The 27,988-nt window shown below is 46.7% G+C and overlaps 1 protein-coding gene across 1 annotated transcript; it reads left to right on the top strand.

Annotated features, from left to right (window-relative positions):
• The first annotated feature begins 574 nt into the window (after nt 1–574).
• On the top strand, nt 575–27,324 carry LOC122389388 (sphingomyelin phosphodiesterase-like). The gene is made up of 12 exons (XM_043381326.1): nt 575–1,487; nt 14,233–14,399; nt 14,928–15,092; nt 16,466–16,583; nt 17,389–17,501; nt 17,796–17,968; nt 18,245–18,342; nt 23,784–23,880; nt 24,644–24,817; nt 25,134–25,323; nt 25,744–25,934; nt 26,387–27,324. Exons 1-12 carry the CDS (start codon nt 1,403–1,405, stop codon nt 26,586–26,588), a joined length of 1,773 nt encoding a protein of 590 aa, XP_043237261.1. The 5' UTR covers nt 575–1,402; the 3' UTR covers nt 26,589–27,324.
• Nucleotides 27,325–27,988: the final 664 nt, after the last annotated feature.

Genomic DNA, 27,988 nt, shown 5'->3' with positions numbered 1-27,988 from the left:
GTGGTTTGACCCCCCCCCCCCGCCCTCCTATATCGGGTGAGGGTTAACCTGACCTGATGTCACCGGTATCGAAATTTGGAGGCAAAAATTTTATGCATAATATTTCCCTCATTAATCGCTGCAAGTTTCAAACCGATGTTTTAATCGGTGTAACTGCGGATGTTTTTTTTACGTCTTCCAAGGATAGATATACCTAGATGCATCATTTCTGCGTCGGTCTAAGGTGCGCAATAGGCCTTTGAATCACACCATCACAACGACAAGTCATTCACCACACTCTGATATTTTGTCCTTGTTTACCCGAAGTTCAACGGACAAAGGTAAACGGCCCGTACGGCATCTTTTTGTTCTAAGTCCTCTCTGTCCTCACTCACTCCTCGAACACTATCTCTATCATCAACAGTCAAGGTCACTGAGGCACGATTGCAACCAGCATTTCTCGAGCATTTCGCCTAATCCCTAATCCAGTCCGGGACGCGTGGGTACGGGGCGGAGGAGCTCTTACGTGAGCGGCCTTTGGCTCGGCAGGGACCGGTCAGCGTTGCGACCAGCTGGGAGAGGAACCGGGTGCGGGCCGGTGCAGTTGGGCAGCTGACGGCACCGCGCGCGCACCGGCCGCTCTGTCCCAGTGGCTGGCTGTCAGGGCGCCGTCAGTCCGTCAGGTCGTCCGTCCGTCCTCTGTCCCAGTGGCTGGCCGTCTGTCATTCAGTGAGTCCGTCAGATCGTCCGACCGTCAGCCAGCCAGTTCGTTTGCCCTTCTGTCGTTCTGTCAAAGCGGTTACAGGCGCTCGTCTGTTCGTCTGCGAATCTGTCTCCCCGACGAGTTATTCATTTTGCGTCCGCCGGCAGCAAGTCCATCAGCTCTTTCTCAGTGTAGTCGTGAGCGGCTTTTTCGCATGAACAACTGTGACTGTGCATCAACTTGTAAGCTGCCACGTAGTGGATCTTTCTTCAGACTGCCAAAGAAGATCTGAAGCGACGCTGAACTGAGTGATCAGAGCTGCGAGGCACAGGAGTTAGCTGGCATAGCTCTGTGGTGAGAAATATTCCCACGGAGAGTTTGCCGTCTTATCTTCAGAAAGTGAAACTCGGGTCAATTTTCAACGTCGATTGTTACGACATATCTAGTCGCCCAAGCAAGAGACTTCAGAGATCGCCGGAGACCATGGCGACCTTGTGAATGTGAAGAAACGTAATCCTTAATTTTTCAAAGGATCAATCTGAACGATCAATTTGAAGGATCTGAGCTTGCCCTGGGCTTAAGCGTGTTCTCTGGTGCAACTGTGTGACTGTCGCGACTGTGTGCGAAGAACAAGTGACGACTTTTCGTCACCACGGCTATTCGGAGTTCGTGTGAGAGCGTACAGACGTCGGAGCGGCACGGGATCTCTTCAGACACGCGATGAAGATCACCATGAGGACGACGGTGGTGTTCAGTCTGCTGCTGATGATGGCTACATCCGGTGTCTCCACAAGTCCGGGAGCATGTGAGTACACTCATATCCCGAATACGTTCACTCAATATTGGCTTGCTGTAGCTGCCTTAGTTATTCACACACTTTTCGAATTTGATAGCTTTCAGACAAGGAAAACAAAATTAAATCAACAGCAGCTAGATAAAGCATGAGAATTGAGAGTGCTGACTGCTGTAAAACAACCGAAAATGAACCCATGTCATATGTTTAAATGTCCATTAATGCACATTGCACAGTGCAACTCCACGCCTCTGTGATTGCGCTAAGTGGAATAATGTTGAAATAGTTTCACTCTCGCCTTATTCTAGAAAAGCTGAGGAACGTGTTCAAATCTCTCATCTGGCACCTAGGAGTGTCCCAGTGTTTCCCACTTCGCAAACCCTGCCTCATGACTAATGATGGAAGAATAGAGATATAAATCGTCTGTCCTATATGAAAGCCACACCGTGTGCGATGGGCATCTCCTCATGGGCCATTGAAAACCAAAAGAAGTACATTTTCTCACCTGCCCACATCACAGATTTTCATGCATGCGATCGCATATGGAAAATACGAAAGATATACTTATACTATACGGTGACTAGATTTGCTCGCGTTCGTGTATAAATTTCGATCACGGATTGTTCAGCGTCTAGTGTTAACAACTTTTCGATCATATCATATCGTATCTATAAAATCCCCGAAAGGATGGATCTCCCCCTATACATAGACGTCTAAATGTCGACTTTAGCATGGCTCTGTGGCGTAGTGTCATGGTACAATCATCAAAAGTTAACAGCATAGAACACTTAAATAGTTAACAAATATGCAAGAGGCATAAGGCCTGACTCCGGAGCAGTGTGCCTAAGAATAAGAACAGTATGAAAAACCTCTGTCAAAATTCACACCGGCGAGCTAGAGGCTAAAGGCGACGTGAAAACGCTATTGTCGGCCATGCGTTGGTAACAATCTTGGTAATTTTGGTTGTCGACGAGCGCTAAATGGCTCTCTAGTCGCACCCATATGCTAGGTATTAAGTAAATTATGGAAAACTGTTAAAATATGTTTCGATGCGAGAGGCTGCATAAAAGGCAATGAATTTCGTACAAGTGATAGTTATACGATAAAAACATCATTAGAATCAAATTTCGTAGTGAGTCAGGAATTATTTCATCAACAACATCATGTCAAAGCGCTTATGGCTTATGCCTACATGAGTTGATATTGACTGCCGCCTGATGCATGTAACGCATCGGGCACTTTGACACTAATTAGTGTCCGAAAAATAAGTGAGGATAAGCGTATTGACCTTAGACATCCCTCAGTGAAAACACATCTTTCGCGGGCAATGCGCAGATGAATGACTGATATATCTTTACACGCATATTGGGACCAGCTGACTTTTAGAAGCGCTCATTATGAATGGTTGGTACCTACACACATACATATGTAGCAGAAGGCTCTACTGATACCCCGCGGTACCCGCGATCTCCTGGCAAGACACCTGAATCTAAAGCACTTCCGCAGACTCACTGATCCCTTGGGTGCACCGTTTCAGGGTGATCGAAGATCACATGCGATGTCTGTTGGCTTGGTGACACCCTCCCCGGTTCACATTAACACGTGGCTCAAATTGAGACGACTGCATACACCGATCCTTTCCGCTGCTGGAGGATAGATCTGATGTCGGAAGAGGGAACAGGTTTTGGTGTAACCGAACACCCGAGCCGTGAGCGTTAGGCGTGATAGACATCTGAAGGGAGAGTTCAGAAGTATCGTATGTCGTGTCATCACAGTTCCCAGCGACAGATAAAAACGACAGACGTGTTTTGGTTTTGGCAGAAGTCGCCTATGTATATGGTATGTATGGATTAGGTTTATCCTGTATTCGGACCTGTGCTTAATGCGTTATCATAGCGTTATGTATGAAATGCACGTACGTAGAGCAAAACAGCAGTTATTGCAATAACAAATTAGACAGGAAAATGCATTCACTTACAACCACAACATTTATTTACATTTATTATATACCGGGTGTCCCAGAAAAAAGTACCACATTTAAATTAAAAGTACAAAGAAATATATGCGCGTGACATGCAAAATTTTAACGTCAATCGAAAGCGAGGTTCATGGAAATTGTGTTGTATGGCACGAGCGCTCTGTCAGTTATGAAGCCGTTTAATACTGAACAAAAAACCAAAATAGTCGAATTTTATCTCAAACACGGATGAGCCGTTTTAACACAAAGGCAGTATCGCAGACATTTTAAGGTCCGAGAAGCTCCAACGATTAAGACCATACAGCGTCTGACTGAGAAGTTTCTGGCAGAAGGGTCCATTAGAAACCAGAATGCCGGAAACAGTGGTCGGAAAAAAACATCTCGCAGCCAGGAGGCCATACGGAAGGTCGCAGAGCAGGTTGGTCAGACGCCGAAAGTGTCTGTGCGGCGCCTCGCGTCTAGGATGGGTCTCAGCAAGTCCTCCACTCACAGGATTCTCAAGAAGGATCTGGCCTTATCTGCCTTTAAGCTTAAAGTGTCTCAAAAGCTGTTTGCTGCGGATTTTGAGCAGAGGGAACAATTTCGCAAATGGTTTTTGGAAAAGTGCACAAACAATCCAAACTTCTTGTTTTGTGTTTGGTGGTCTGATGAGGCCCATTTTCAGCTGAACGGGCAAGTGAACCTCCAAAATTACAGGTTTTGGGCGGAACGGTCACCAGAGGAAGTTCTCGAGGCTCCGCTGCATTCCCCAAAGGTGACTGTGTGGTGCGCGTTGAGCGCGCAGGGAATCATTGGCCCATTCTTTTTTGATAATGGTGCTGGCGAGACGGTCACTGTCAATTCCCGGTGCTACCTTACCATGCTTAAACGGTTTTTGCGGGCACTCACAGCGAGGTATGCGGACACCCTGAACCAGCAGTGGCTGCAGCAAGATGGTACAACGGCGCATACATCACGCGCCAACTTGGCCTGGCTGCACGAGTGTCTAAAGGGGCGTGTCATCTCCCGGCGGGCCGCGGTGACCTGGCCGCCGCACTCTCCTGATCTAACGCCCCTCGACTTCTACCTGTGGGGTTATCTAAAAAGTGTGGTGTATCAGAAGGCACCAGAAGACCTAGCGACACTGAAACGGGCGATTCGCGCGGCCATTCGCGCGATTCCACCTTCCGCATGTGCTAGGGTCGCAGAGGAAGCCAGGTGCAGGGCGGAGCGGTGCCTGGCCCAAGAAGGCAGGCACTTCGAACATGTGCCGGTGTGAGTGACAGGAAGGAGTGGCATGGTCCATTTGCAGTGCAAATAAATCTCCATGGAACTGGCTCGCTTTTGATATGCGTTTAAAGCATTCGTGCCGAATAACACAAAATGTATTGTCTAAACAAATGTGGTACTTTTTTCTGGGACACCCTGTATTAAACCGCGAGTAGGTAGAACAAAACTTTTAAACGTCGAGCCGATAGGCGAGACGTTTAAAATATTTTTCTACCTACGAGCGGTTCAATAATTTTATCCCGTACCGCCGATATTTTTCGGGAGCTTAAAGGTAAAAAAAATACATTTCTTATAAAAATACGACATATTTCAGCAGAGCCAGAGACAACGAGTAGCAGAGACAGATGAAGCTTTGAAAAACGGTCCAAACAATGTAGTCAGGGGAAGGAGGCCCAATTTTGGGCCGAATAACGCAAAATTGGGTAGAGCTTAGCAAAGGGTGGTTTCTGGGACAAAAATGACCGCTGAACCCGAATCTGACCGGTGCGCACCTCTAACTAATGTTGCACCACTTCCAGAGCACGTGCAACTGCGCAGTTCTTCTTTTTTGAAGAATGGTACCCTTTTTATATATTTTAAGATAAAACTTGTCGTGTAGTTGTGTTGTATTCCAAAACTTTAATATTATAGTTAAAATTCATTGCATAAATGAAAATTTTAGTTAACGCATATCGCAGACAATCTATGACGTCACTGTGACGTCATTTATTCGTAAATTGACGAGAAAATGAGATGTGACAACAAAACATTTAACTTTATTCACAGGATACGCTCATTGGCGGGTTTAAAATGCATTGAGCATGCTCAGAAAATATCTCCCCGTTGCAAAAAGTAAAAATCGTCTGGATGGAGGTACCATTTTGGCCTACAGGGGGCGAAATCCGCGGAGCGTGCGTTTTTACCCCAAATAGTTTTTGTGCAATAACTTTTGATACAATGCTTGCATGTCGTCCATTTTACCATCGTTGTGATTCTCTCACCGAGACGCATCGAATAGTATGCAAATTGGCTTTGATTGGTTAAGATTATATTTTACCGCAGTTCATGGGCTCAGGTCGATTATCACGCTAGTAAAGGTTATGACCTGACTTGAAATGGTCATGTAGTTTACCAATCGCTTTGGCCGATTATCAAGATAATCGCATGGAAAAAGCTTTCATTGTTCTTATGTGGTTTGATCAAAAGCTATAGCTGAAAAATTGCTGATGACGTTTTCAGGACGCCACATGACGAAATTCAAAGTAAGGTATAGAAGTCGTTCATACATATATGTGTTGGCGCCGCAAAGCATTCGTAAGGCATTGTATGCTTGCGAGATTTTAGAATTAGATGTGTTCTTTACAGGCGTAGTTTTAGTTTATTACGTTGGCATACGTACCTAATAAGGTGGGCGTAAATTTCGTCACAGAGGGTTTCACATGTGTTATGTCCCAAGTTCTTATCAATGTCTTGTGGTTATTCATGTTCTTAGACGTCACATACCCGAGCATTGAAGAACACGTAACAACTAACCGAAGAGAATTTGATTCTGGTTGGTTGTATTTATCTCTTTTGGTAAATACATAGGTATACACACACATGCACAGGCGAACACACATAATGTACCACGGCTACTATCAGGAGGTGTTCGGCTGCCGGCCGCCGGCACGGTGACTCTGTGCACCCTGGGCGGTGGCCTTCGCCCAGGACGTCTGCCTCGTCCATCCAGCGGACGCGTCTGGTCGTGATGATACAATATGTTCCGTCCCATTCTGTACAGTACACGCCACGCGGCATACGCACATAGGTAGTATCCCGAGTGCTTGGCACCGCCGTTAAGTTGTACGACGCCAACCAGCCGGTACGTGAAGTCGCCGGCCAGGTCGACGGAGCAGAGCGACTGGTCGTTCTGACGCAGGACTCGGATAGATGCACCTGTTCCGGTGCGTCAGCCGGCTCTCCCTTCTTCTTCTTCCGCGCACTGCCGGCCGTGCCCTAGGGCGCGGCAGACCGGGGCTGGTCCACAGGTGGCGTGGTCCGCCCCACTCGGTCGAGGAACTCCGTGACGTATTTAGCCGGCCCCGAGAGCACATCCTAGAGGGTGGGGAGCGGCCCCCAGAGCTAGGTTCGCGTTCTTGCGCGGCCAGGCACTCGCATAGCAGGTGCACGACCGTGTCCTCTTCGCCGCACTGTCCGTAGAGAGAGCTGGTGTGATCGGACTAATGTGATCGGTCTGAAATTGACAGGTATGTACGTACATTTTTTTTTTAATATTGAAGATGAAGTCAAAAATAGAACTAAAAAAGAAAAGAAAAATGCTGTTTCATTGCGTTTCCATGCGCATACTGGTGAAAATAACGAGACGGTAAAATGGCAGAAATGTCTACTAGACTTTTAACAGTTTGTTAATCGTCACTAGACGTTTAACAAACCAGTATAACGCCTTTTGGGGCGACTAACGGAGCGAGCAAGAGGGTGGGCCTTGCACGTGCGAAATTGCGAGGGGGTACCTCCAACTGACTTGTGCACGGCACCCTACTAACTGGTCTCTAGCGATGTGCCAAATTTGGGCACAATCGGCCCAGCCGTTCTCGAGATCTGGAAGCGGCACCCTGCACGTGCGCACGTGCAAAATGGGTCCCAACTGACTTGTGCACGGCACCCTACTAACCGGTCCCTAACCGTGTACCAAATTTGAGCGCAATCGGTCCAGCCGTTCCCGAGATCTGGAAACGACCCCTGCACGTGCGCACGTGCAGCAGCACCCCAACTCTGGCACATGTATATGCAGTGCCTAGTGGGTGCCTACCTACATGCCAACTTTCAGCGCAATCGGCCAAGTAGTTACCGAGATATTGCAACAATTACAAAACTGACACCTCTTCGTTTTGCACGTGGCACGTGCATAAGGGGTTACCCACATGCATCGGGAATAGTCCAATACTTGGTAGAGGGAATGAAGCTACCCTACAAAAATTACCGCGTGTAAATCGGTCAAGTGGTTGCTGAGATATAAGCCTCGCAAAAGCGTGACCACGGCCGGCCGGCCGGCCGGCCGGCCGCTCATACTCAGAAATTTCCGTTAATCTAAGGAAAGACTACGCTCGCTTCGCTCGCTCCGTAATCACTTAAACGACATCTGATAATTTTCTCTCTTTGCACGTGAAGCAATGATAAACACTGTCTACGGTGCGGGATAATGTGAGATAATTTTTGGCTACTGTTCTAACCGTTTCGCTGCATGAACCTTGCTTATTTTGCACTACAGGAGCAAAAAGCTAACGGAAGTGCCTAACTTGTTCATTGAGGGATAGGCAAATTACCCGCTTCCGATAGCAAATACCAATTCTGCATTTGTCTCACTTTTCTAATCAAGATTAGATGAAATTACCGGTTCATTAGCCGAATGCAGGCTGCGTTTTATGGTTTTAGTTCAGTGCTGCTTTTAAGTGTCAAACCCGCATGAGGAGTCTTCATCGTTAAAAATCGGAACTGTAACAACGTTACGTGGATAAGGGGATTTGCTTTGATAATTCAATGCCAAGGCCAAGCTAGCTCAGCTTAACCCGCGCCCCACTGGGGGGGCTATTTATAGCCCCCCTCCCGTTTTTCTGCAATAACTTCCAAACCGCTTGACGGATCGACGCCAAACTTTCAGCACCTTCGGCTGCATCAATTTGACACCTTGTGTCAAAATATCAACTTCGTAGCTACCATAGGTTGGCCGGAAATGACGTCAGAGTGATGTCATGTTCGTCCGATTTCGACGCAAAACATTGAACCACGGCAATCGCTCCCAAGAGCTCAGTTTTTAAGCTAGATCCAATTTCTTTGCATGAAAGGACTTAGAATTGACCGCGCTATCAAACTGCTGCTATCTCGGATTTTCAAAATTTTGAAAATTTCGAAAATTTTATATAATAATATTCAAAATTTATATTTTTATATTTTTTTTTCAAAAAGTTTTTGACTTTTCGAAAAAAACCGGAATATATGTGACAGAACGCATGATTATGACTAACTCTAGCAAGTTTTAGCTAAATATCTTCAAAAATGGCCAAGTTATACGCATTATTGCAAAAAATTCACAATTATTAATTTTTCAAATCAATTTTTCAGTACGTATTTGACATCGTACACCAATATAAATGGCACATAGGCGTAGGAACAGGGGGGGCCAGGTGGGCAAGTGCCCACCCACTTTTCGAGGTGGGGGGGCCAACCATGTGTTTTGGCCCACCCACTTTTTACTCGAGGCCCCTCGTCTGGATTTGAGAGGACGTCGTCACCTTCCAGAATAAACAAACTCGGTAAAAATAAGTTCCACGAATCCCCACGCACGGACTCCAAGGGGCCGTGATGGATCCAAGGAGGCCCTCTGTTCATACTTGTCAGTCGAAGCCCCTGAGACTGATGGCCTGAGAGGCCCTAGTGGATCTGAGGAGGCCCCAATATCCACACTAGTCTGGGGAGGCCCCTGACACTGGCGGTCTGGGAGGCCCCTCTATCTACACTAGTCAGAGGTCTGAGACTGTTGGTCTGGGAGGCCCCTCCATCCACACTAGTCAGAATAGGCCCCTGACACTGGCGGTCTAGCCGAGGCTCCCTACCCTCACTAGTCAGAGGAGGCCCCTCTATCCTCAATAGTCAGAAGAGGCCCCTGAGACTGATGGTCTGGGAGGCCTATCCATCTACACTGTAGTCAGAGGAGGCCCCTGAGACTGATGACCTGAGAGGCCCTTATAATCACACCAGGCAGAAGAGGCCCATGAGACTGATGGACTGAGAGGCCCTTCTATTCATACTGGCCACAGGAGACCCCCAAAACTTTCGGTCTGGGAGGTCCATCAATCCAGCACCAGTCAGAAGAGTCCCCTGAGACTGATGGCCTGGGAAGCCCTTATATTCACACTAGGCAGAGGAGGCCCCTGAGACTGATGGTATGAGAGGCCCTCATATTCACACCAGTCAGAAGAGGCCCCCGAGGCTGATGGCTGTGAGGCCCTTCTGTTCATATAACTGGCCACTGGAGGCCCCTGAAACCGGTGGTCTGGGAGGGCCCTCTATCCAAACTAGTCAGAAGAGGCCCCTGAGACAGATGGTCTGAGAGGCTCTTATATTCATACTGGTCGCAAGAGGCCCCTGAGACTGATAGTCAGAGAGGTCCACTCCTAATGAATCTGAGGGGGCCCTCTATCCACATTTACACTTTTCTAGGGAGGCCCCCGAGACTGATGGTCTGAGAGGCCCTTTTATTTATACTGTCCACAGGAGCCCCCTGAGATTAAAGGGACCCTCCCACCTTCAAAAAAGTTAATGAATTGGCACGAAAGTGATGTCGCTCGGTTCAGAAAGAGCGAAAACGAATATCTACCATATTTCATCGAAAAATATTCACCGGTTTTCAAGATATTAGACTTTTACTTTTGTTTACTTTTTGGGATCTCCGCTGTTCCTAGCGACTTTATTTGAAAGTGCGGCATTTGTTGCGCGCAAAGCAGCATATACCACCGCGTGCTACCAAACGTTTTAGTAAAAGATTTAAAAATCGTTAGATCTCCGCTGACGTCACAAATTCTAAGGGGGCATACCAATGCACTAGCCCCTTAGAATCCGAAAACTGCAAGTTTGAAATTCCATATCTCCGAATTAAAGCATTTGTCGATGTTGTGAGTGCCCAAACCGGTATTTGCAGGCCATGGCCACCAATTTGGCTATCTCACCTCAAAACTAATGTTAAGGTGGGAGTGTCCCTTTAATGGTCTGAGAGACTCTTCTATTTATACTAACCAGAAGAGGCCCCTAGGATTGATGGTCTAACAGGCCCTTCTATTTATACTAGCCAGAGGAGGCCCCTGAGACTGATTGTCTGAGAGGCCCTTCTATTCAAACTAGGCAGATGAGGCCCCTGAGAATGATAGTCCGAAGTGTCATGCGGCGGCAACTGGCCGTGGCCATATTTCGGCTCGGTAGGGCCCCACAGAGCTCATGAGAGCACCTCAAGGGCTCATAAGTAGACACGCTTATCCCCATAAGGGTGCCACGCGTGCTTCTGAAGGCTCCTTGTAGGCATCTAAGGGCCCTTTCCGGCTTCTAACGGCTCCACCCGCCTGTGATGGCTCCACACCAGTGTTTATGAGCGCCACACAGCGGCGCCTTTGAGGGTCATACTAGTGTCTCTTAGGGCCCTATATCGGTGGCTCTGGGGGCCCCACACCGGCGCCTCTGTGGGCCACCACACCTGTGCATCTCAAGGCTCTATAGATACTTACATCTGAAGGACCCACACCGACACCTCTGAGGGCCCCACACCAGTATCTCGGAGCTCTGAAGGCCCCACACCGGTGACTCTGAGGACTCACCGGCTCCTGAGAGCACCATGTTGATGTCTAACGGCTCCACAAGGCCACTGAAGGCACCACACAAGCTCTCACTGAGCTCTAATGCCCATGTACCGGCCTCGCCAGCGCATTCATAGCTCCACACCAGCAATTGTAAGGGCTTCACACTGAAGTATCTGAGGGTTCCACACCGGTGTCTCTAAGGGCCACATACCGGCATCTCTGAGGGCCCCATACCGGCGTCTCCGAGGGTCCACATCTGGCGGGCACTCATCAGCGACTGAAGGTCCCACACTGTCGACTCCGAGAGCCCCATCTGCGTCTGGGAGCAACATGCCGTCTCTAAGAACCACGGCGGCTCCTCCGTCGAAAGATGGGCGTCTGCATGCCAAAGGGGAGCGGTTCTGAGACAGTAGGGCACCTACGTGCAATAGAGGGGCGCCTATGAAGCCCATAGGGGTGCCTCAATGCGAAAGAGGGGTACCTCTGAGGCCTACTATATGGGCGTCCACATGCAATAGAGGTCTGCAGACTGCAATTGATCAATGCCATGGGGGTGCATTCATAAGAAACAGGGGCACCGGCGTGGCAAAGAGAGGCGCCTTCAAGTGTCCATAACAGGTTGTATATGCGACAACGGGGCGACTGTGGGTGTGGGACATATAGGGATGTCTCTGATGACTATACATAGGGCGCTTATATGCCAAAGAGGGCGCCTATGAAGCTAATGGGGGCACCTGGGAAACGAGGAAGACATTTGTGTAAGGGTTTTCAGGGGTCATGCGCCGTTTGCGGCAAATAGATTCTAAAAAAAAATCGGAGGGGAGTTTTAAAAATGGTGCGGACTTTCCGCACTGTTCGCTTAAGCGGTTACGCCACTGGGTACATCTGCCCGATCTCTGAAGCTAGATTTGGAGGTCATACTTGAAAGCAGCCATCAGGACGATGCAAAAGTTGGAGGCCCCTGAAAATAGGAGGCCCCCTGGAAAAGGAGGCCCCTTGACAGGGTGGCCCACCCACTTTTCATGACGTTCCTACGCCCGTGAAATGGCACCATCGTGTTCCTGAGCTCACACTGCATCCAATAGACACCTTTTTTGTTGAAAAATCTTAACTTCAAAATTTGACCTTTTTTGACCTGAAAGTGACCTGACCTAAGCTAAATTCGACTCAAAATGACCTCGAATGACACAGAAGACATCAAATTCGAAATCTACATATGACCTAAATGGACCATAAAACATGTGTCACGTGACCGACGCATGATATAATATTTTCGTGACCTGTGATGACTTGACCCTGACCTGAAAATCAAAGTACAAGTTTGGTACCCTCAAGGTATCTAGAGCATCTGTTCACGAGTGTGGAAACCAAAAATGAGCCTGATCTGACTTGTAAGACGGCGGCCAGAGCCCAAAATGTGAACAAGCCAAAATGCTAATAATTTTTACTTTGACCTGACCTGTGACGTCATCGGTGACCTCGAGGTCAATGAAATTAGGTTTCGCTCGACAGTTTTTCCGGGGCTATCAGACGCCGTTTGAATTTTGACAATCGGCCCAGTAGTTTCGGAGTTAGGAGGGGGGGCTATGAATAGCCCCCCCCCCCCCCCCAGTAGGGCGTGTTATACACAGACCCCAGTGGGGCGCGGGTTAATTTAGCTCTACACGGAAAACCTTTTGCTAATGGAATGTGTCGCTTATGTGAATGGGACATTACAGGGAAACAATGGATCATTCAGTGAAATAGAAACATTTCTGTTATTATTTTCGTAGGAGCGCCAGGTCTCGCTCAATGGTGAACGTGAAATCGATAGATGTCAAGCATGTTTATATTTGGCCCCGTTTTGAGTGAAAATGTTAGAATATGTCCCTAAAGGCCCACTCAAATAAACGTTTATTCTAAGATTTATGACTATTTCCAGGTGACTATTTCCAGGCAGGAAACGTCATTAGTTTTGGCACAGATAACAGTAGTACTACTGTTATCTGTGGTTTTGGTAATGTGTCTGGACATTTTTGTATTACATATAGGTACGTTTTTATTGTCCCATGCTTGTTTTGAATGCCACATAAGTATAATGCACGCATGCCTTTTTGCTTCTCACCTAAGTTTGATAACGACATTAGCAGACCCGGTTGTAAGGCATATCGAGAGGGAAAATGATTGCATAGCTAAACTTCATTGCTGACAGTGGCCATCCATAACATACAAGAAGACTGGCTTTTGAACCGATCAGCACAGCGAGATTACACTAATCGCTTCGCTATCCGCTGCCATATCAGCATTTCTTTGCGAAAAGGGACAGCCGACTTAGCTTACCGCCATGAATTTTCTGCGGTCATCTTCAATATGTCAAGGTCAATTGAGAGTTGCTCAACAACAGCGCTAAGATTTAGGTCTGTGTTTCTTCATGCTAGCAAGGAGGTACTTAATCTAGTTTTAAAGCCAGTCACGGACTCACGACCAGTCTAGACTGCGTGATAACTTGTCTCCCACAAACTGGGCGGGTGCCGAATCCAGTTTCCGCAATGCCCGCCGCTCCAGAGGCTGGAAAACGTCTAGAACATGCAACGGGATTACCCCGGTGTTGGCCTTCTCTAGAGCGTGTTTAAAGCCGAGACGTTTACCATTATTCGATATACGCTGGATGCTACCATAAATCGAGGTGCAGGTGCAATTGAAAGTGCAATTGAAGTTGTGATTGAGGTGAAATTGAACACTTTACTCGGATATTGTAAAACAATTACGCATAACATTTGGATTGGTTGACGCCTACTATCGGTGATAAATAGAAGTCCTTCGGCATTCCACCCGCCTTGCGTTATGTAGTATTTGCGTATTTAAGTGAGCAATGTGACACACGTTTCTTAAAATGTTTGTTCCCTAACATTTCTTAAACCCTGCTTTATCAAGTCGAGATACACCAAAGTCAGACTTAATTAGCTTTTCCTGCTCGCCTCAGTGCAGGACGATGACTTGCAAAAGCTAAATGAAGACCTGTTTGGGCATCAGATCAGATAAACGAGAAGGACATTACAATAACGTCACAATAATGTCACAACAAAGCCACAATAACGCCACAACACAATAACGTCACAAGTCATAACTCGATTAGCCATAAGCTCGATAAGCCATAGCTCGCTTAGCGATAAGGAATCTAACCCACGCCTTTCGCCTTATATTCCAGTGGCGGACCGAGTCAAATGCGGCACCTGCAAGGCGCTGGGAGCCGTGGTGAAGGGAGTGGTCAAACTCACTGGTTCCAGCATGCTGATGAGAAGCAAGGCTTACCGTCTCTGCAGTGTGGTGCCCGTGGCGCGCTCCGTCTGCGAGGGCTACATCGACAGCTGGGCGGTAAGTGCGGGACAGGGGATTTTAGTAACGTAATGAATTAGTTGGCTGGGAATTGAATGGATAAGCTGCGTGAAAAGGCAGTCAGGTTGGACAACTGACGTATGACGACTGCTGCTGGATAAATGTCACCGTTGATCATACATGGTTGCTCGCTTAGGCCTGAATGTCCAGGTTACACTAAAGCTCGCTCATGTCTACAGGGACTGTTTCATGTTAAGCAATGTTTAAGAAACGGGTAAGTCCTAAGTGTCTTTGTCTAAATAAGAAATGACAACTTGGTGCTGTCTGACTTATCACACTGTTTCATGCTGACAAGTAAAGGTTTGAATTCTCGCTCGACCATGAAGGACGAGTCCGGATTTGCACATCATATTTCGTCCAAACACTGATAATCTTATAATGCCGCTTTTAAAGCTGGCTTACATGGGCATAATTCGTCTCTTGCGTGTTGAAAATCCGCACTGTGAGCTTCATCATAATTAGTTCTCTTCGCTGCATCTAATTTACCTCTGTTTTGCCCCACCACAGGAGCCGCTTACCTACATCGTTCAGAACAGTAAACTGAGCAGTGCAGAGGTTTGCGCTATCTACATTGACGCCTGTCCTCGGCCCAGCCTGGATATAGACGCCACCCTCTACCTGAGAAAGGACCCGACGCCGGCCGAAATCAAAATCAGGGACTACCTGTACCCGGTGAGAAATAATGGGGATTTTCTGTACGCAGGACGTGTTGTGTTTCAAATTATGTTGGCGAGTGACTTGTTAACGCGTGTAGGAATAACAAACGCTGTCTGGTATAAGAAATTATTACGGATTAAAATGAGCAGCAAATGCAATTATGTAGCTGAGCAAGTTCTTATCTGAAAAGTATAATGAACATGCTTTTGAATGAGCCCGTGATTCGTGACGTTACTCACAATGCGGCACAGCCCAGCATCGCAGCGCCCACTTACATACCTAACATTTGCACGTTGAAGCGTTATATAATGCACAGCGTTTGCAGCAAACACTTTGTCCATGGGGTACCCGCTTATTTTTCCGTCCACCGGAGTTAAATGCAGCGACAATTGTTCTGCCGGATGCACCACATGCGACTCAGGGGTACGATATGTGGGTACCCTAGCGTGAATGAGATCACGATCTCTGTTATATCGTTGCAAGGTGCACTTGATTCAGAAACCGCCCACGCGGCCCTGAACCCACGCCTTTTTGCACTCAATTGCAAAAAGGCGTGGCTCCAAGGCTGCGAATTGGCGGTCTCTGAATCACAGAAAGTTACATTGAATCACTACCGTGGTGGGGCCTTAAGCTATCAGGAAAATTAAAGTTCGTATGTGGCTTATCGGCTTGATCCATACAAGGACGGTGAAGAATTATTCGAGACGGAAGTCATTAGATAGAAGTGGAAAGTCCAAACAAAAATTAGTCCCCGTCACAGGTAGGAATAAGTCACCACGAGTAATGGTATATGCCAAACGGGAACGAACAATAATTGTTCGTCTAATACAAACAAAACATCATGAGCCTTCTGTTCTTAGTAATTTTGATGAAATGTTACGAGTGGTTGATCAGTCCAATCATTCACCGATTACCTTGTAAGCAATATTCATTTGCGTATGTACAGTTGACTACATAATGATGTTTCACTCCTCAAAAGCTTTCAGTTGACTGAAAGGCGCAAAGTTGTTCCGCTTTCCACGCGATTTAGTATCTATGAATGTTGGGCGTTGGGTCACAGCATTTAACTGTGTCACACAGCCCGTGTGATGCGGCACAGTCTACCACTTCAGGCAGCTGACTTTCTGTGAATAATGGAATATTATTCTGTAGTCAACATGCTGACATGTACTAAATGTATCGATATCGATCAATGTCGATCAACCGATATTGGTACGTGCACTGCGAGTCTGGTCCTAAAAGGTAAAGCCCTCTTTGAAGTTGCATGAATCAAAGTTTTTAACAAAAGGAAATATATGTACGAAAGCAAAAAAAAAACGTTTAAAATAACCGTTAGGAAACCTGCACCTCTGCGTAACTATTTTGCTAATTGAGTTTGTCCATTCCAGAGCCCTGCAACTCGCGGTCTGACGGTGCTCCACATTGCTGACCTGCACCTGGACAGTCTGTACCGAGAGGGAGCCGACAACAGCTGCTCGGAGGTACTCTGCTGCCGCGCCGACAACGGTACGTGCTGTGACTGTGATGCGGAATGAGATATAGGCCTATGGCATAGATAAAATCTAGGTTGATAATACAGCAGTCTAATATCTATGACTCTTTGTATCTGCGAATACCTAGTCTGTATATTTGCTGGTAATGATCAAATTGCACAGGCCACAGAACACAAGAGTTTTTGGGTAAATATAATGCCTGAGCAATGCTCAGTGAGCATGGTTCGCCTGATCTGCAATGTTTGATATCCGTGATGCCATGAATTTACTATTTAGTCAAATCAGGGAAGTTTCCAAGCATTCCAAAGAGAATTACAATAAAACCAATGGGCAAAGCACAGTAAATTCCACGCCATATTTCTGCCCCGGTGACATGGGCGCCGTTGTATTTCCTCTCGGTCGGTAAACAATGGGAGGCTGCACGGCACGTTCAACGCTGCAACATTCTATGCCGTGAATTGAAGGGACAATGCTGTTTTTATCATGAAGCTTCTCCCCGTGCAGAGGGCTGGACATGAGACGGAACTTGGCTGCAGCTCCGACTATGGGAAATATTCGATGCAGCTCAGGTCTGCAAGCATCTGCAGAATGTTTTTGATGTCCGATGCAGTATCTATGAATAAAAATAAGCAATCGTAAAAGATTTATACCTACCTGCATATCTGTAAGCACCGAGTAATAAGTTAAGAACGCCAACAATGGTGGAATTTGCTAACGGCATATCGAACTATCGATCTAAGACAAATGCAAAACATCTTATTCTAATCGCTAGCGATGACCCCAAACAGTCCGACCTATGACCGCTGTTCGTCCCACAGGTTTTCCGACGAACGCGTCCCGTCGCGCCGGTCGATGGGGCGACTACACAAGATGCGACTCCCCCTACAAACTGGTCGAGTCAATGGTCCAACACACGGCCAAACAGCATCCGGTGAGAGACAAATGGTTCAACAGACCACCCGAGGGATGTGGGATGCTTTATATACACACGAGTTAGGTTTGCGTAAAATAAAGCTGGCGTATAGATAGCAATTTACATATTTGGATATCTGATTAGATTATGATTTATGACAAAAATTGTTTGCCTACATGACACAGTAAAATAAGGTTGTTCGACTAGTTTGTATCGTGTAAAACTTAATATTAATGAATGCACGTTAAACACATCCGCGGTCGAGCATACAATCCTTTCCCCTCTGACACTTCTCGTTACTGTTACCTTTAGGACGTGGCCTACATTATGTGGACGGGTGACAACGCACCCCACGACGACTGGCGCACCTCCCGAGAGGAGGTGCTCTCGTCGACCAGCAGCATCACGGCGCTGCTGCAGCGCTATTTCCCCGGCATCCCCGTGCTGCCTGTCATCGGAAACCACGACTCGGCGCCCATCAACAGGTGAGAGTTTTAAACTACGACTCGGCGCCCATCGAGAACTAACAGCCACGACTCGGCGCCCATCAACAAGTGAGAGTTTATCACGACTCGGAGGAGTTTACCTTAACCAGTCGCTCAACACTCAGCAATGAGTTGATGGTTGATGAACTCCACTTGGCGTCGACCAACAGATGCAATCAGAGCTTTTCTCTTTTGTAATTTCATATAAAGTCGCCCTGTATTTTGACCTGCCATCTCATAGGAAGCTAAACAAACGTTACCCCATTTATCCGGCAGTTTTCCGCCGAAGGAGGTGTGGAACGCCGGTTTCAGCAGCGCGTGGCTCTACAGCATGTTGGCGAATATGTGGAAGCCCTGGCTGCCGCCCAACGCCGGTGAGTGACGAGTTGGGAACGGAGTGTTTTGTGTCGGGTGGGACATTGGGAGGGCAGGGGAGGCACAAGGGACAGTTTGAGGTGCATAGATTATAGTGGAACATGAGAATGGCGCATTAGACAAGCTGACTTTATTTGACCTTGTGCGGTATGTCTGACGGGCATGGGAAAACCACACTGCAAGAAATGTAAAATATGTGTTACGTGCAGATGGCAGACTGTCCCCTAGAACTGGTCTGCATTCACATAAAAATTATGCACTGCACAAATATACCTGTCTACCAATCAGGTAAATTCGCCTGAGTTGAGCCATAAATAGCTAACAAACAGTGCCATGCGGAATCAATGTGTTTCGTAATATCTTCCACATGGTAAAGCTCCAGCGCACATTAGGAATTCAGCATGTCCTAACAATCCCAACAATCCTTCAGTCGCCATCTATAGCTTTAGCTCTTACGCATATTTTGATCTTACACCATCCTCCTTCCAGCCAAATTCAACCCCCAGGCTTATAAGTGATCGGACCCAATTGTCTCACCCAAACATTCCACGTTGTTCGTTCTACAGAAAATCCCCTCTGGTTCACAAGCGTGTAGCTCGCTGGATGCATGTGACGACACCAGCCATTAGGTAACAGCGACCGGCTCCCATCCGCGGCTCCGTACCTCGAATCGACCGTACCCAATGTTGGCAACACGAGCTGGTTTTGCAGATAAAAGACTAATCCGTCGAAGACAGTGGACTATATACGAGTTGAACGGGGCTCGAGCTAGATGATTGAAACATCTTCAGAATGTTCTTCGGGATTATCCGCGGGCCGCCGTCAAATGGTTTCGGCAGCAGGGCACTTGAGCAGGTGATGGAGTCATTAATCCTCGAGAATGTGTCACTTTATTGGCACATGATGGACTGGCTGGGACCACCAATGTCAAATGACTGTATGAAATAAAGTAATGCTGTCCTATCCACATTGCAGCTATCGATTTTACCCGCAATTTTTTTACGAACGCCAAATTATTTCGCAACTAGTTATACAATCTATTTGTAATTTGTGTCAAACTCCGAAGCGGGAATGAATTTTTTCTGACTGAAACTTTTATATGTTTCCAGGGAAATCGTATTTTTCAAAGACTTTCATTTGAAGTTTTGAATTCATAAAATGTTCATCGCGATTTTTGCTGGCTCGGATACCTATACATAGAATGTAAGCCAAGCTTCCCCTACAAAAATTTACACCAGTTACACTTTCACTACAGCTATGTTACTGTCGTTGCGCATCATACACGGCTTTTTCTGTGGTACCTATTTTCCGCGTTGATAATTTGCGTTTATTTATCGAAGAGCACTCATTATCAATGGTGGTCAGCATACATTACATGCAAAAATGTGCACCTACACGGTAGAAGCGAGAACACAACAAAACATGACTTTTTCATTGCTTATTTTGGTTCGCCGGGCCCGGGTCTTACTTAGCCAGTGTTGAATTGAATTAAAAAATAAGTACGATCGTTCGTCCGCAAATAGGTATCTAAATAACGTCTGTTTATCTGTTTCTCTTGGCTTCAAACTTTATAAATAGCTGGACGCTGCAGCCTCTGCAGCTGACGGTTTGTGGTAGATCACAGTCCCATGATAGAATGCTTATAATTTAGTGGCTCTCAGTGTGCAAAACCAGTTTAGACTGAAAATGCATGAGCAGACCGAGTAACAGTCGGGGTCAATGCCGAGATGAAGGGACTTCTATTTGTCTATGGCAAACAATCACTCTCACTTAAGAGTATGCGATGGCAAGAGCTTAACCTGCGCAAAACGGGAGGGGGGGGGGGGGCTCTATAGAGCCCCCCCCCCTCCTCCCGTTTTTCGGCAGTATCTTCCAAACCGTTTAACGTATCGACACGAAACTCTCGGTACTTTTAGCGGCATTAATTTAACACCTTGTGTTCGAATTTCAACTTTCTAGCTACCATAGGTCGGCTGAAAATGACGTCAGAGTAACGTCATGTCGACCGATTTTTATGCAAAACATTGAACTACGGCAATGGCTCTCAAGACTTCAGTTTTTAAGGTACCAAGACCTAATTTCTTTGCATGAAAGGACTTGGAATAAACGTGGCTATCAAACCGCGATCTCGACTATTCAAAATTTGAAAATTTTAAAGAATATACATATATCTATAATTACAAAAAAATAAAAGAAATCGACTTCGGAAAAAAAACAGAATATATGTAATCGAACCCCCGTCGATGACCTATTCTGCAATGTTCAAGCCCAATATCTTCAAAAATGGCCAAGTTATACGCATTATAAGAAAAAATTCACAATTATAGATTTTTCAAATATATTTTTCAGTGCGTTTTTGACATCGTACAGCAATATAGATAGCACCATCGTGTTTCTGAGCTCAAACTGCATCTGATAGGTATCTTTTTGTTAAAAATTTCATTTTCAAAAATTTGACCTTTTTTAACCCGCGCCCTGGTGGGGTCTGTTTATAACGCGACCTGGTGGGGGGGGCTATTTTTTGCCCCCCCCTCGTATCTCCGAAACTACTGGACGGATCCAAAAAATTCAAACGGCGTTCGAAAGGCCTGTCAAATTTGTCGAGGGAAACCAAATTTTATTGACCTCGAGGTCACCGATGACGTCACAGGTCAGGTCAAAGATGAAATGTTTCACCGTTCACGGGTCTTCTAGGGAATGCGCTATAACACCGAGGAAAACGCATTTTGTCGGGAATCAGCGATAGGGCGTCAGTTGCCTAGTAGATATGTTGCTGTTAGAGGTCACTTGTCATACCAGGTCAGGTCATAGGTCAGGTCACCAAAGGTCACCAAGGGTCACCACATGAACCCAACTTTACTAAGGTTATGCGATGCATGTTTTATGGCCAGTTTTTCATTTCCAACTCAATGGTGTTGGTTATAAGACCATCAGGTACGGTTTAGGTCACTTTCTGGTGGAGGTCAGGTCAAGGTCAGGTCAAAAAAAGGTCAAATTTCAAAGTTGATATTTTTGCATAAAATGGGTATTGATTCGATGCAGCTCGTCACGGGGAGTCTAATGGTGGTCTTTGTTTTGCGCTACGAGGTCTAGAATTGCTGAAAATTGAGTTTGAAAATTTGACGTCATCAATTTTGAACAGTTTTTTCGCTATAACTTGGCCAAAAAAAGAGGTATCGATCTCAAATTTGGTATGTAGATAGCAGGCGGTAAGGACTATCACATATATTCCGGTTTTTTTCGAAATTCAAAAAACTTTTTGGATTTTTTGGCTATTATATTCAAAAAATCTATTTTTTTATTTTTGGGGGTCAAAATCCAAAAATTTCAAAAATCCGAGATAGCAGTTTTGTAGCCCTGTCCATTCTACAGCTTTTATGTCTGAATCATTTTTCTGTATTTGCAAAGCTTTAGGCCTGACAGCTCTTCCCGCGAAACCCTTTTTTGGGTCGAAAACGGCAGAACATGACGTCACTCTGACGTCATTTCCGGCCAACCTATCATAGCCTTTGGAAAAAATTTTGGTCACAATGTGTAAAATTGATGTCCGGGAGGGTACTGAAAGTTTGGTGACGATCGGCGCAGTGGTTCTGGAGATATATCGAAAAGTCTGGAGGGGGGGCAAAAAATAGCCCCCCCCCACCAGGGCGCGGGTTAACCTGAAAGTAACCTAACCTCAGGTAAATTCAGCTTAAAATGACCTCAACTGACATAGACGACATTGTTATCGAAATATATGAGTAAAATGGACTATAAAACATGCGTCACGTGACTGATACATGATATAAAATTTCCGTGACCTAGGATGACCTGGTGTTGACCTGAAAAATTCAAAGTACAAGTTTGTTACCCTCAGGGTATCTAAGGCATGTCGATGCACTGATTGAGACCCAAAACATCCCCTCAATGGTCTTGACAGGGCGTAACGTAATGCAAGGTTTCTAAAAGCCGTCAAAACTAATTTTTATTTCAGCGAGCAACATGTTCCATCTGTCGGCTGCATTCCTTAGCCGGTTCTGTAGCATTCGTGGCAATAGTAACTGCAAGTGTGAGAGTAGCGATTATATAATCGCATCGCGGAGAGCGAAGAAAAACATTCGTGACATGGGTTTGGATATGAGAAATAGAGCCACTTCACTTCACAGCCTGAGTATAACCTTTAAAAAAGCAAACGGGCCTCCAATTTATTTGTTGGATCCAGAAACGTTATTTGGTACTCTCAATATCCATCTTCTTAAAGACCCTGCACCCTTTACTTCTACAATGCTACATGGAATGAAGAAATGATCAACTTTCATGACGTCATGACTCATGTCCCTCTCAGAACAACCAGGGATAGAACTCAAAGGGTCAGACTGGAGGGCGCAACGGCATAAGAAATACCGCATCGCCGGTGGGGCGGTCGATCTACATAAGAAAAGTTTATACATTGGATCGAGAAGTAACATTGAAATTTTACCGTAATTCGCCGCAGGGAGTCTACTATGGAGATGAATGTATGTTAGAGAGCTCCTTTGCAGCTAAGTGTATGAGTTTTACTGGATATTGAAACATACAAACTCGGCCGACTCAGTCTGGCGCGGCGGAGGCGCACAAGACTGCGGGTCAGCACGGCCGCGGCCGGTTCCACGCTGCAATGTCGACATCCCGGTCAGACAGGTCAGTCGGCAGGTCAGGCAGACGGACCAGTCGACGGGGCAGACCGCCGACAGGTAACTGACGGTGGTTGGCGCAGCCTGACCGACCTGCACACTAGCCCTGGCCGGTCAGATGGCCTTGGGGTAGCCGCAGAGCCGACGGAAGCCCGGCGCAGCAGGACGCACACCGGATGGACGAAGGAGAAACCAACTTAGTGACGTGACTTTGCGGGCTAGTGCTATCTGATGCTGGTTCAGTTCAACATCCGTGCTACAGAGTTGAAAATCACCGAGCGCAGACTGACTTTACAGCTTGGTGCTTAATTTGCCCTACCGTCCGTTTAATTTTGGTCTTTTGTTCATTCAGGAGGAAGCCATACATTTGTCATATTCAGGAGGAAAAACTCTACTCAGCCGCGTACCCAAAGACCTTTTCCAATGGCGCAATAAAAAATGTGTGAATTGTTGTGGTCGCTCTACGAATTTCCTAAAAATAGATACAGGTGCCTATTAACATCATAACGCGAAGAGATAACAACTTGCTGGTCACCAAAATATATAAAACAAAACTGCAAAGCTGCTTAACCCCATTCTTCTTAATTCTTGTTAACCTAATGACAAATACAAATCACTATCTCGTGAAAGGCTATCGAGCGCAGTGTCCTTGTTTTGCTCGATTCGTAGAAAGAATGAAGCCATTAGGATACTATTCGATAGTAGCAGATCCCGGTAAAAACAGAATTGATGTTGGATAATTTCGTCCTGACTCCTGACCACCCGTATCGTGTTTTTTTTTTTTCCAGCGGCCACTCTGGAAAACTACGGCTACTACTCCCTGTTGGTGCGTCCCGGCTTCCGAGTCATCGTCATCAACACCAACGTGGCCTACAAACTCAACTTGTGAGTACCGTTGTCCTCACCGTTCCGTGCTTCTATCCTCAGGACACAGAAATCCTTCTCCCCCACAGTCCCCAACGCCCTCCGGGCTGGACAGGCAACTTTATCTCATGCGGGCTGCTCCCTTGGAGCGGCACCACTGCTCCCGAGGGAGCGCACCCCGTAGCCGGGTGCAGTGAGTACCTTGGGGCTGGGTGGCCTGTCCTCTGGATGGGCTCAGCCCCGGTGATTCACTAGGGTGTCTGCCCAGACCAATATCTCCCCCTAATTCCTATCATCCTTCCGGCTCTGAAATGGTCTCGTCAGACCGAAAGGGCCTAACCCAACAAAAAGAAAAAAACGTTGTCCTGACTCCTGAGTGTATGTTAGAACGTCTTGCCTCACTCAAGAATCGGCATGCGGAACAATGGAGGAATCCAATTGTTCTGAGTGGAATTCGTCGATGTTCTCATGATGAGGATGCTTGTTCCACTTTCATTATTTAAACGGTTATATTGTAAAATATTGTAGTCTTGTGTATTGTAGTATCGGTTGTATTGTAGTCTTGTGATAAAATTAATTTATTTTTAGTTACAAAAAAACGCTAAAAATGCAACCTTTGATACAACCGATCCAAATGTTAATCAACCGAGGAACCCATGTTTTGGAGGAAAATAGGTATATTTCAAACTTCCTTAGATGAGCGGCTCTGCTGATGAAATCCCCCGTCTGACGCCCGATCGGCTGATTGTCACCTGTCTGACCTCTAACCCTACATCGTCCTCAGCTGGGTGCTGATGACGGCTCGCGGAGACCCTTCTCACCAGCTGCGCTGGCTCACCGAGGAGCTGAGAGCCGCCTATCTCACCGGTGAGAAATGTCACATCGTGGGCCACATCTCACCGGCCGACCGAGACATCCTGCCCGCCTGGAGCCACATGTACTACAAGATCATCAAAAAGTGAGTGGCACGGAGGGGAACAAAAATGCTGCCTGTTTTAAGTTCGGTACCGGTTGGCGAGAGAATGGTCAAGGTAGAAAATCCTATGCAAGATATTGGTTCGAAATAAACGTTTTCCCTAAAAAAAAATATCATAATGTCCAATGCCCATTGCTTCCAGAGAGGAACTCGTATGCGAATGCAATAAGTCCGTCTTTTGTCGTATTCCCATTCCTTTTTATTTATCGAAAACGAAATGATTTATCGACTCGATTATGCAAATATGCATGGCATGACGTCGATTACCAGTGCCTAAACAATGTTGTCCCTTCTCCAGCTACCGGACCACGGTGCGGGGAGAGTTTTTCTCCCACACCCACGTCGACGAGATCCACCTCTCGAAGGACGACAACGATGAGGCGTTCGCCGTGACGTACGTAGCGCCATCTCTGTCGCCCTGGAAGAACGTGAACCCCGGCTACAAGGTCTACACGGTAGATGGCAGCAGGGGAGCGCAGTCCACCTGGGTAAGGAGCGGAGCCTAGAGTGATTGCTTACGACTGCCTTGAACTGATTGCCGATTGGAACATCAATGTCAACCAAATCATGTTATCTTAAATACCAACTCGGAACACAAATACTAGTATACCAGTGTAGAAACTGGTCGACTTTCCGACCTAGCCTCCCGCCCTCCAGTTACCGTAATCGTTGAGTACCTTTTGAGCTCGTTTGATCTTTATTGTTGTGACCTAGCACCTGAGTTGATCTGTACCTCACAGGTCTTCCCCACGACTCCCTTTGACTTGATTTGACAGTCGCTCTTGCGGAAGCTTCTAGCTCAGCGCCCGAGTCGTCTTTCGAAAATTATTATCATGGATCTGACTGTGACTTATGTCCTGTTATCTACCGACTGGACCCTCTTTTGACCTCACTCTTCCTATCCCCAGGAGGTGACCGAGGTCGCCCGGTGGACAGTGAACCTCCAGGAGGCCAACAAGCTCGCCGGAAACAGTCCCCGCTGGTACCAGCAGTTCAAGGCATCAGAGGAGTACGGCCTAGCGTCACTGTCGCCGCAGAACTGGAGCAGTGCCGTCCAGTCCATGCTGATCAAGGATCACCTCTTCACCAAATATTACAGGTGAGCAGATTGGTAATTTTCGCTTGAAGATTTTTCTTATGGAAAGCGAAAAAGGTAGAAGATAGATTTCTATAGTCTAGCATCTACTCGTTTACTCAGTCCTCAGCTATAGGGCTCCCTGGCGCCACCTATGTACGCGGTACGGTGCTATACGAGGTCTGATACGAGAGCGAGATAGATGCTTGTCACTGGTTAGCGACATATGGTTCAATTAGGTCCAAAGCAAGCGTGTCTAATTCGCTCACCCAATAATCATTGCAACTCACTCGTCTTACCATACAAACGTATCACGTACGAACATCACTCGTCATAGCTTACAGACGTATAAACGTCCAGAACACTCGTCTTACCTAACAGACTATAAATGCCACTCGTGATAGATATAGCCTATGGTAGCCTCATGTCCATGGTTTCGTTTTATTCTCGGTTACCATCCCACTCTCCGTCCCCAGGAACCTGAGCGGTCGAGCGGTGGTGCAGGCCAGCTGTGACGCCGAATGTCGGCAGGAGATCATCTGCAACGTCCTCACGTCCGACCAATCGAGCCAGAGTCAGTGTCAACGGGCGAGGGCCACCTACCAGCAGGCAGTGCGAGAGGGCAGGGCCAACCCGAGGGCGGTGGTCTCCGCCTCGCAGCCGACGCCCTGGTTCTGAGAGACAGAGCGGAGAGAGAGAGAGAGAGAGAGAGAGAGAGAGAGAGAGAGAGAGAGAGAGAGAGAGAGAGAGAGAGAGAGAGAGAGAGAGAGGAGGACGGATCGTTATCCTGAGGTCCTGCTGTAGTGTTTGATGGGACGTGGCTGAGAAGATATATTAGGAATTTTTGTTTTATTGCACCTGCGAGGATAGTTTTAGTTCTGTAATTCTGTCGATAGTGAAAAGTGGAGTAAAATACCAAGGTCATATATGGAATTGACTAGGTACTGACTCCATCTGGCTATCACAAATGTTATTGTGCTGTGGTGAAGCATAGTGAAGAAGCATCGCTTAGCACTTACGATTATATGTATGCACTTGTATACAATGCAAGACCTTCGTCACCTTTTTCTTTAGATTTTACGTAATTAATTTTATTCATTTTTCGGAATGCTCTGAAAGTTCGAGAAACAGCGTATGAATTGTTATTTTGGTATACGTTGGAATGTTTTCCTTTCCTGGGTGTTATGAGAATTAAAGCAAGTTTCAAGTTTGTGCCCCGTAGTAATGGATGATTAGTTAATGCTTTTAGTTGAATGAGAGGTGAATATTGACATGAGTCAATTGTATATCATGCATATCGTTGTTATGCGTCAAGTTTTTTCGTCAGTGACGATATAATGCACCAAATATATGACAATGCACTATGTAAATGTAATGTGTGATGGTTTTTATTAAATACACGCATTCAACGTTCGTTTTGTTGTCACATTAAGAAGAAGAAAAAGTAAAAACGCTCCTACTTTATCGTGGCAGCCACTGTGTACGTTACGAAGGACCAATACCGCCATCCCGGCCACGCAGCCACAGATCGCAACACACAAACGATAGACGTCGACGAGGGTAACGTTTCGTAAGCAGATTTCACCCATCTTTTTACGGTGCTCACTAAAAACACGTACCGGCTGCGCTGATTCACCTGTTGTGACGAAAGGCGCCCGCTGTTTTCGCGCGGTGTGCAGATGTTGTCGGTGTATTGGAGATAGCTGGCTGACGGTAGGGTCTACAGGAAAATGCGCTGGCAAGCAGGGCACGTAGCAGTTTGGTCGCTCGGACGCAGCCGGGCCGGACTGGGCCGGAGATGACTCAGGGGCCGGGTCAAGGTCAGCCTGGTTTGTGGTCTACCGCGCCGGTTGCGTTGTGGTGGCTTTGAGGAGAGTCCCGGCTGGGATGGATGATCCGTCATCTCTGGTGATACAGGTTTTACAGTGAATTGTTTAGTCTCCTGGTGGAGAGCGAAATAGTGAAGCAGTTAATAAATTTAAAATTAGATGTGATTATCGCTAGCCCTCGCTAGTCGCTACGCCCGGTGACATCATCAGAATTAGACGAATGAATTAACCCTCGCCGGACCTATTGGT

This window comes from Amphibalanus amphitrite, unplaced genomic scaffold, assembly GCF_019059575.1.
Source record: "Amphibalanus amphitrite isolate SeventyFive unplaced genomic scaffold, NRLGWU_Aamphi_draft 000356F_arrow, whole genome shotgun sequence".
Taxonomy (NCBI): domain Eukaryota; kingdom Metazoa; phylum Arthropoda; class Thecostraca; order Balanomorpha; family Balanidae; genus Amphibalanus; species Amphibalanus amphitrite.
Note: the sequence above shows the minus strand (reverse complement) of the source record. Positions and strands in the feature narration are given on the sequence as shown.

What these genes read in the sequence shown, in the direction of transcription:
- LOC122389388 (XM_043381326.1), top strand. Translation starts at nt 1,403, where the DNA reads ATGAAGATCACCATGAGGACGACGGTGGTGTTCAGTCTGCTGCTGATG. An exon ending in ACACGGCCAAACAGCATCCG is followed by an intron (nt 17,502 to 17,795) that starts GTGAGAGACAAA and finishes TGTTACCTTTAG; the next exon opens with GACGTGGCCTACATTATGTG. An exon ending in GACTCGGCGCCCATCAACAG is followed by an intron (nt 17,969 to 18,244) that starts GTGAGAGTTTTA and finishes TTTATCCGGCAG; the next exon opens with TTTTCCGCCGAAGGAGGTGT.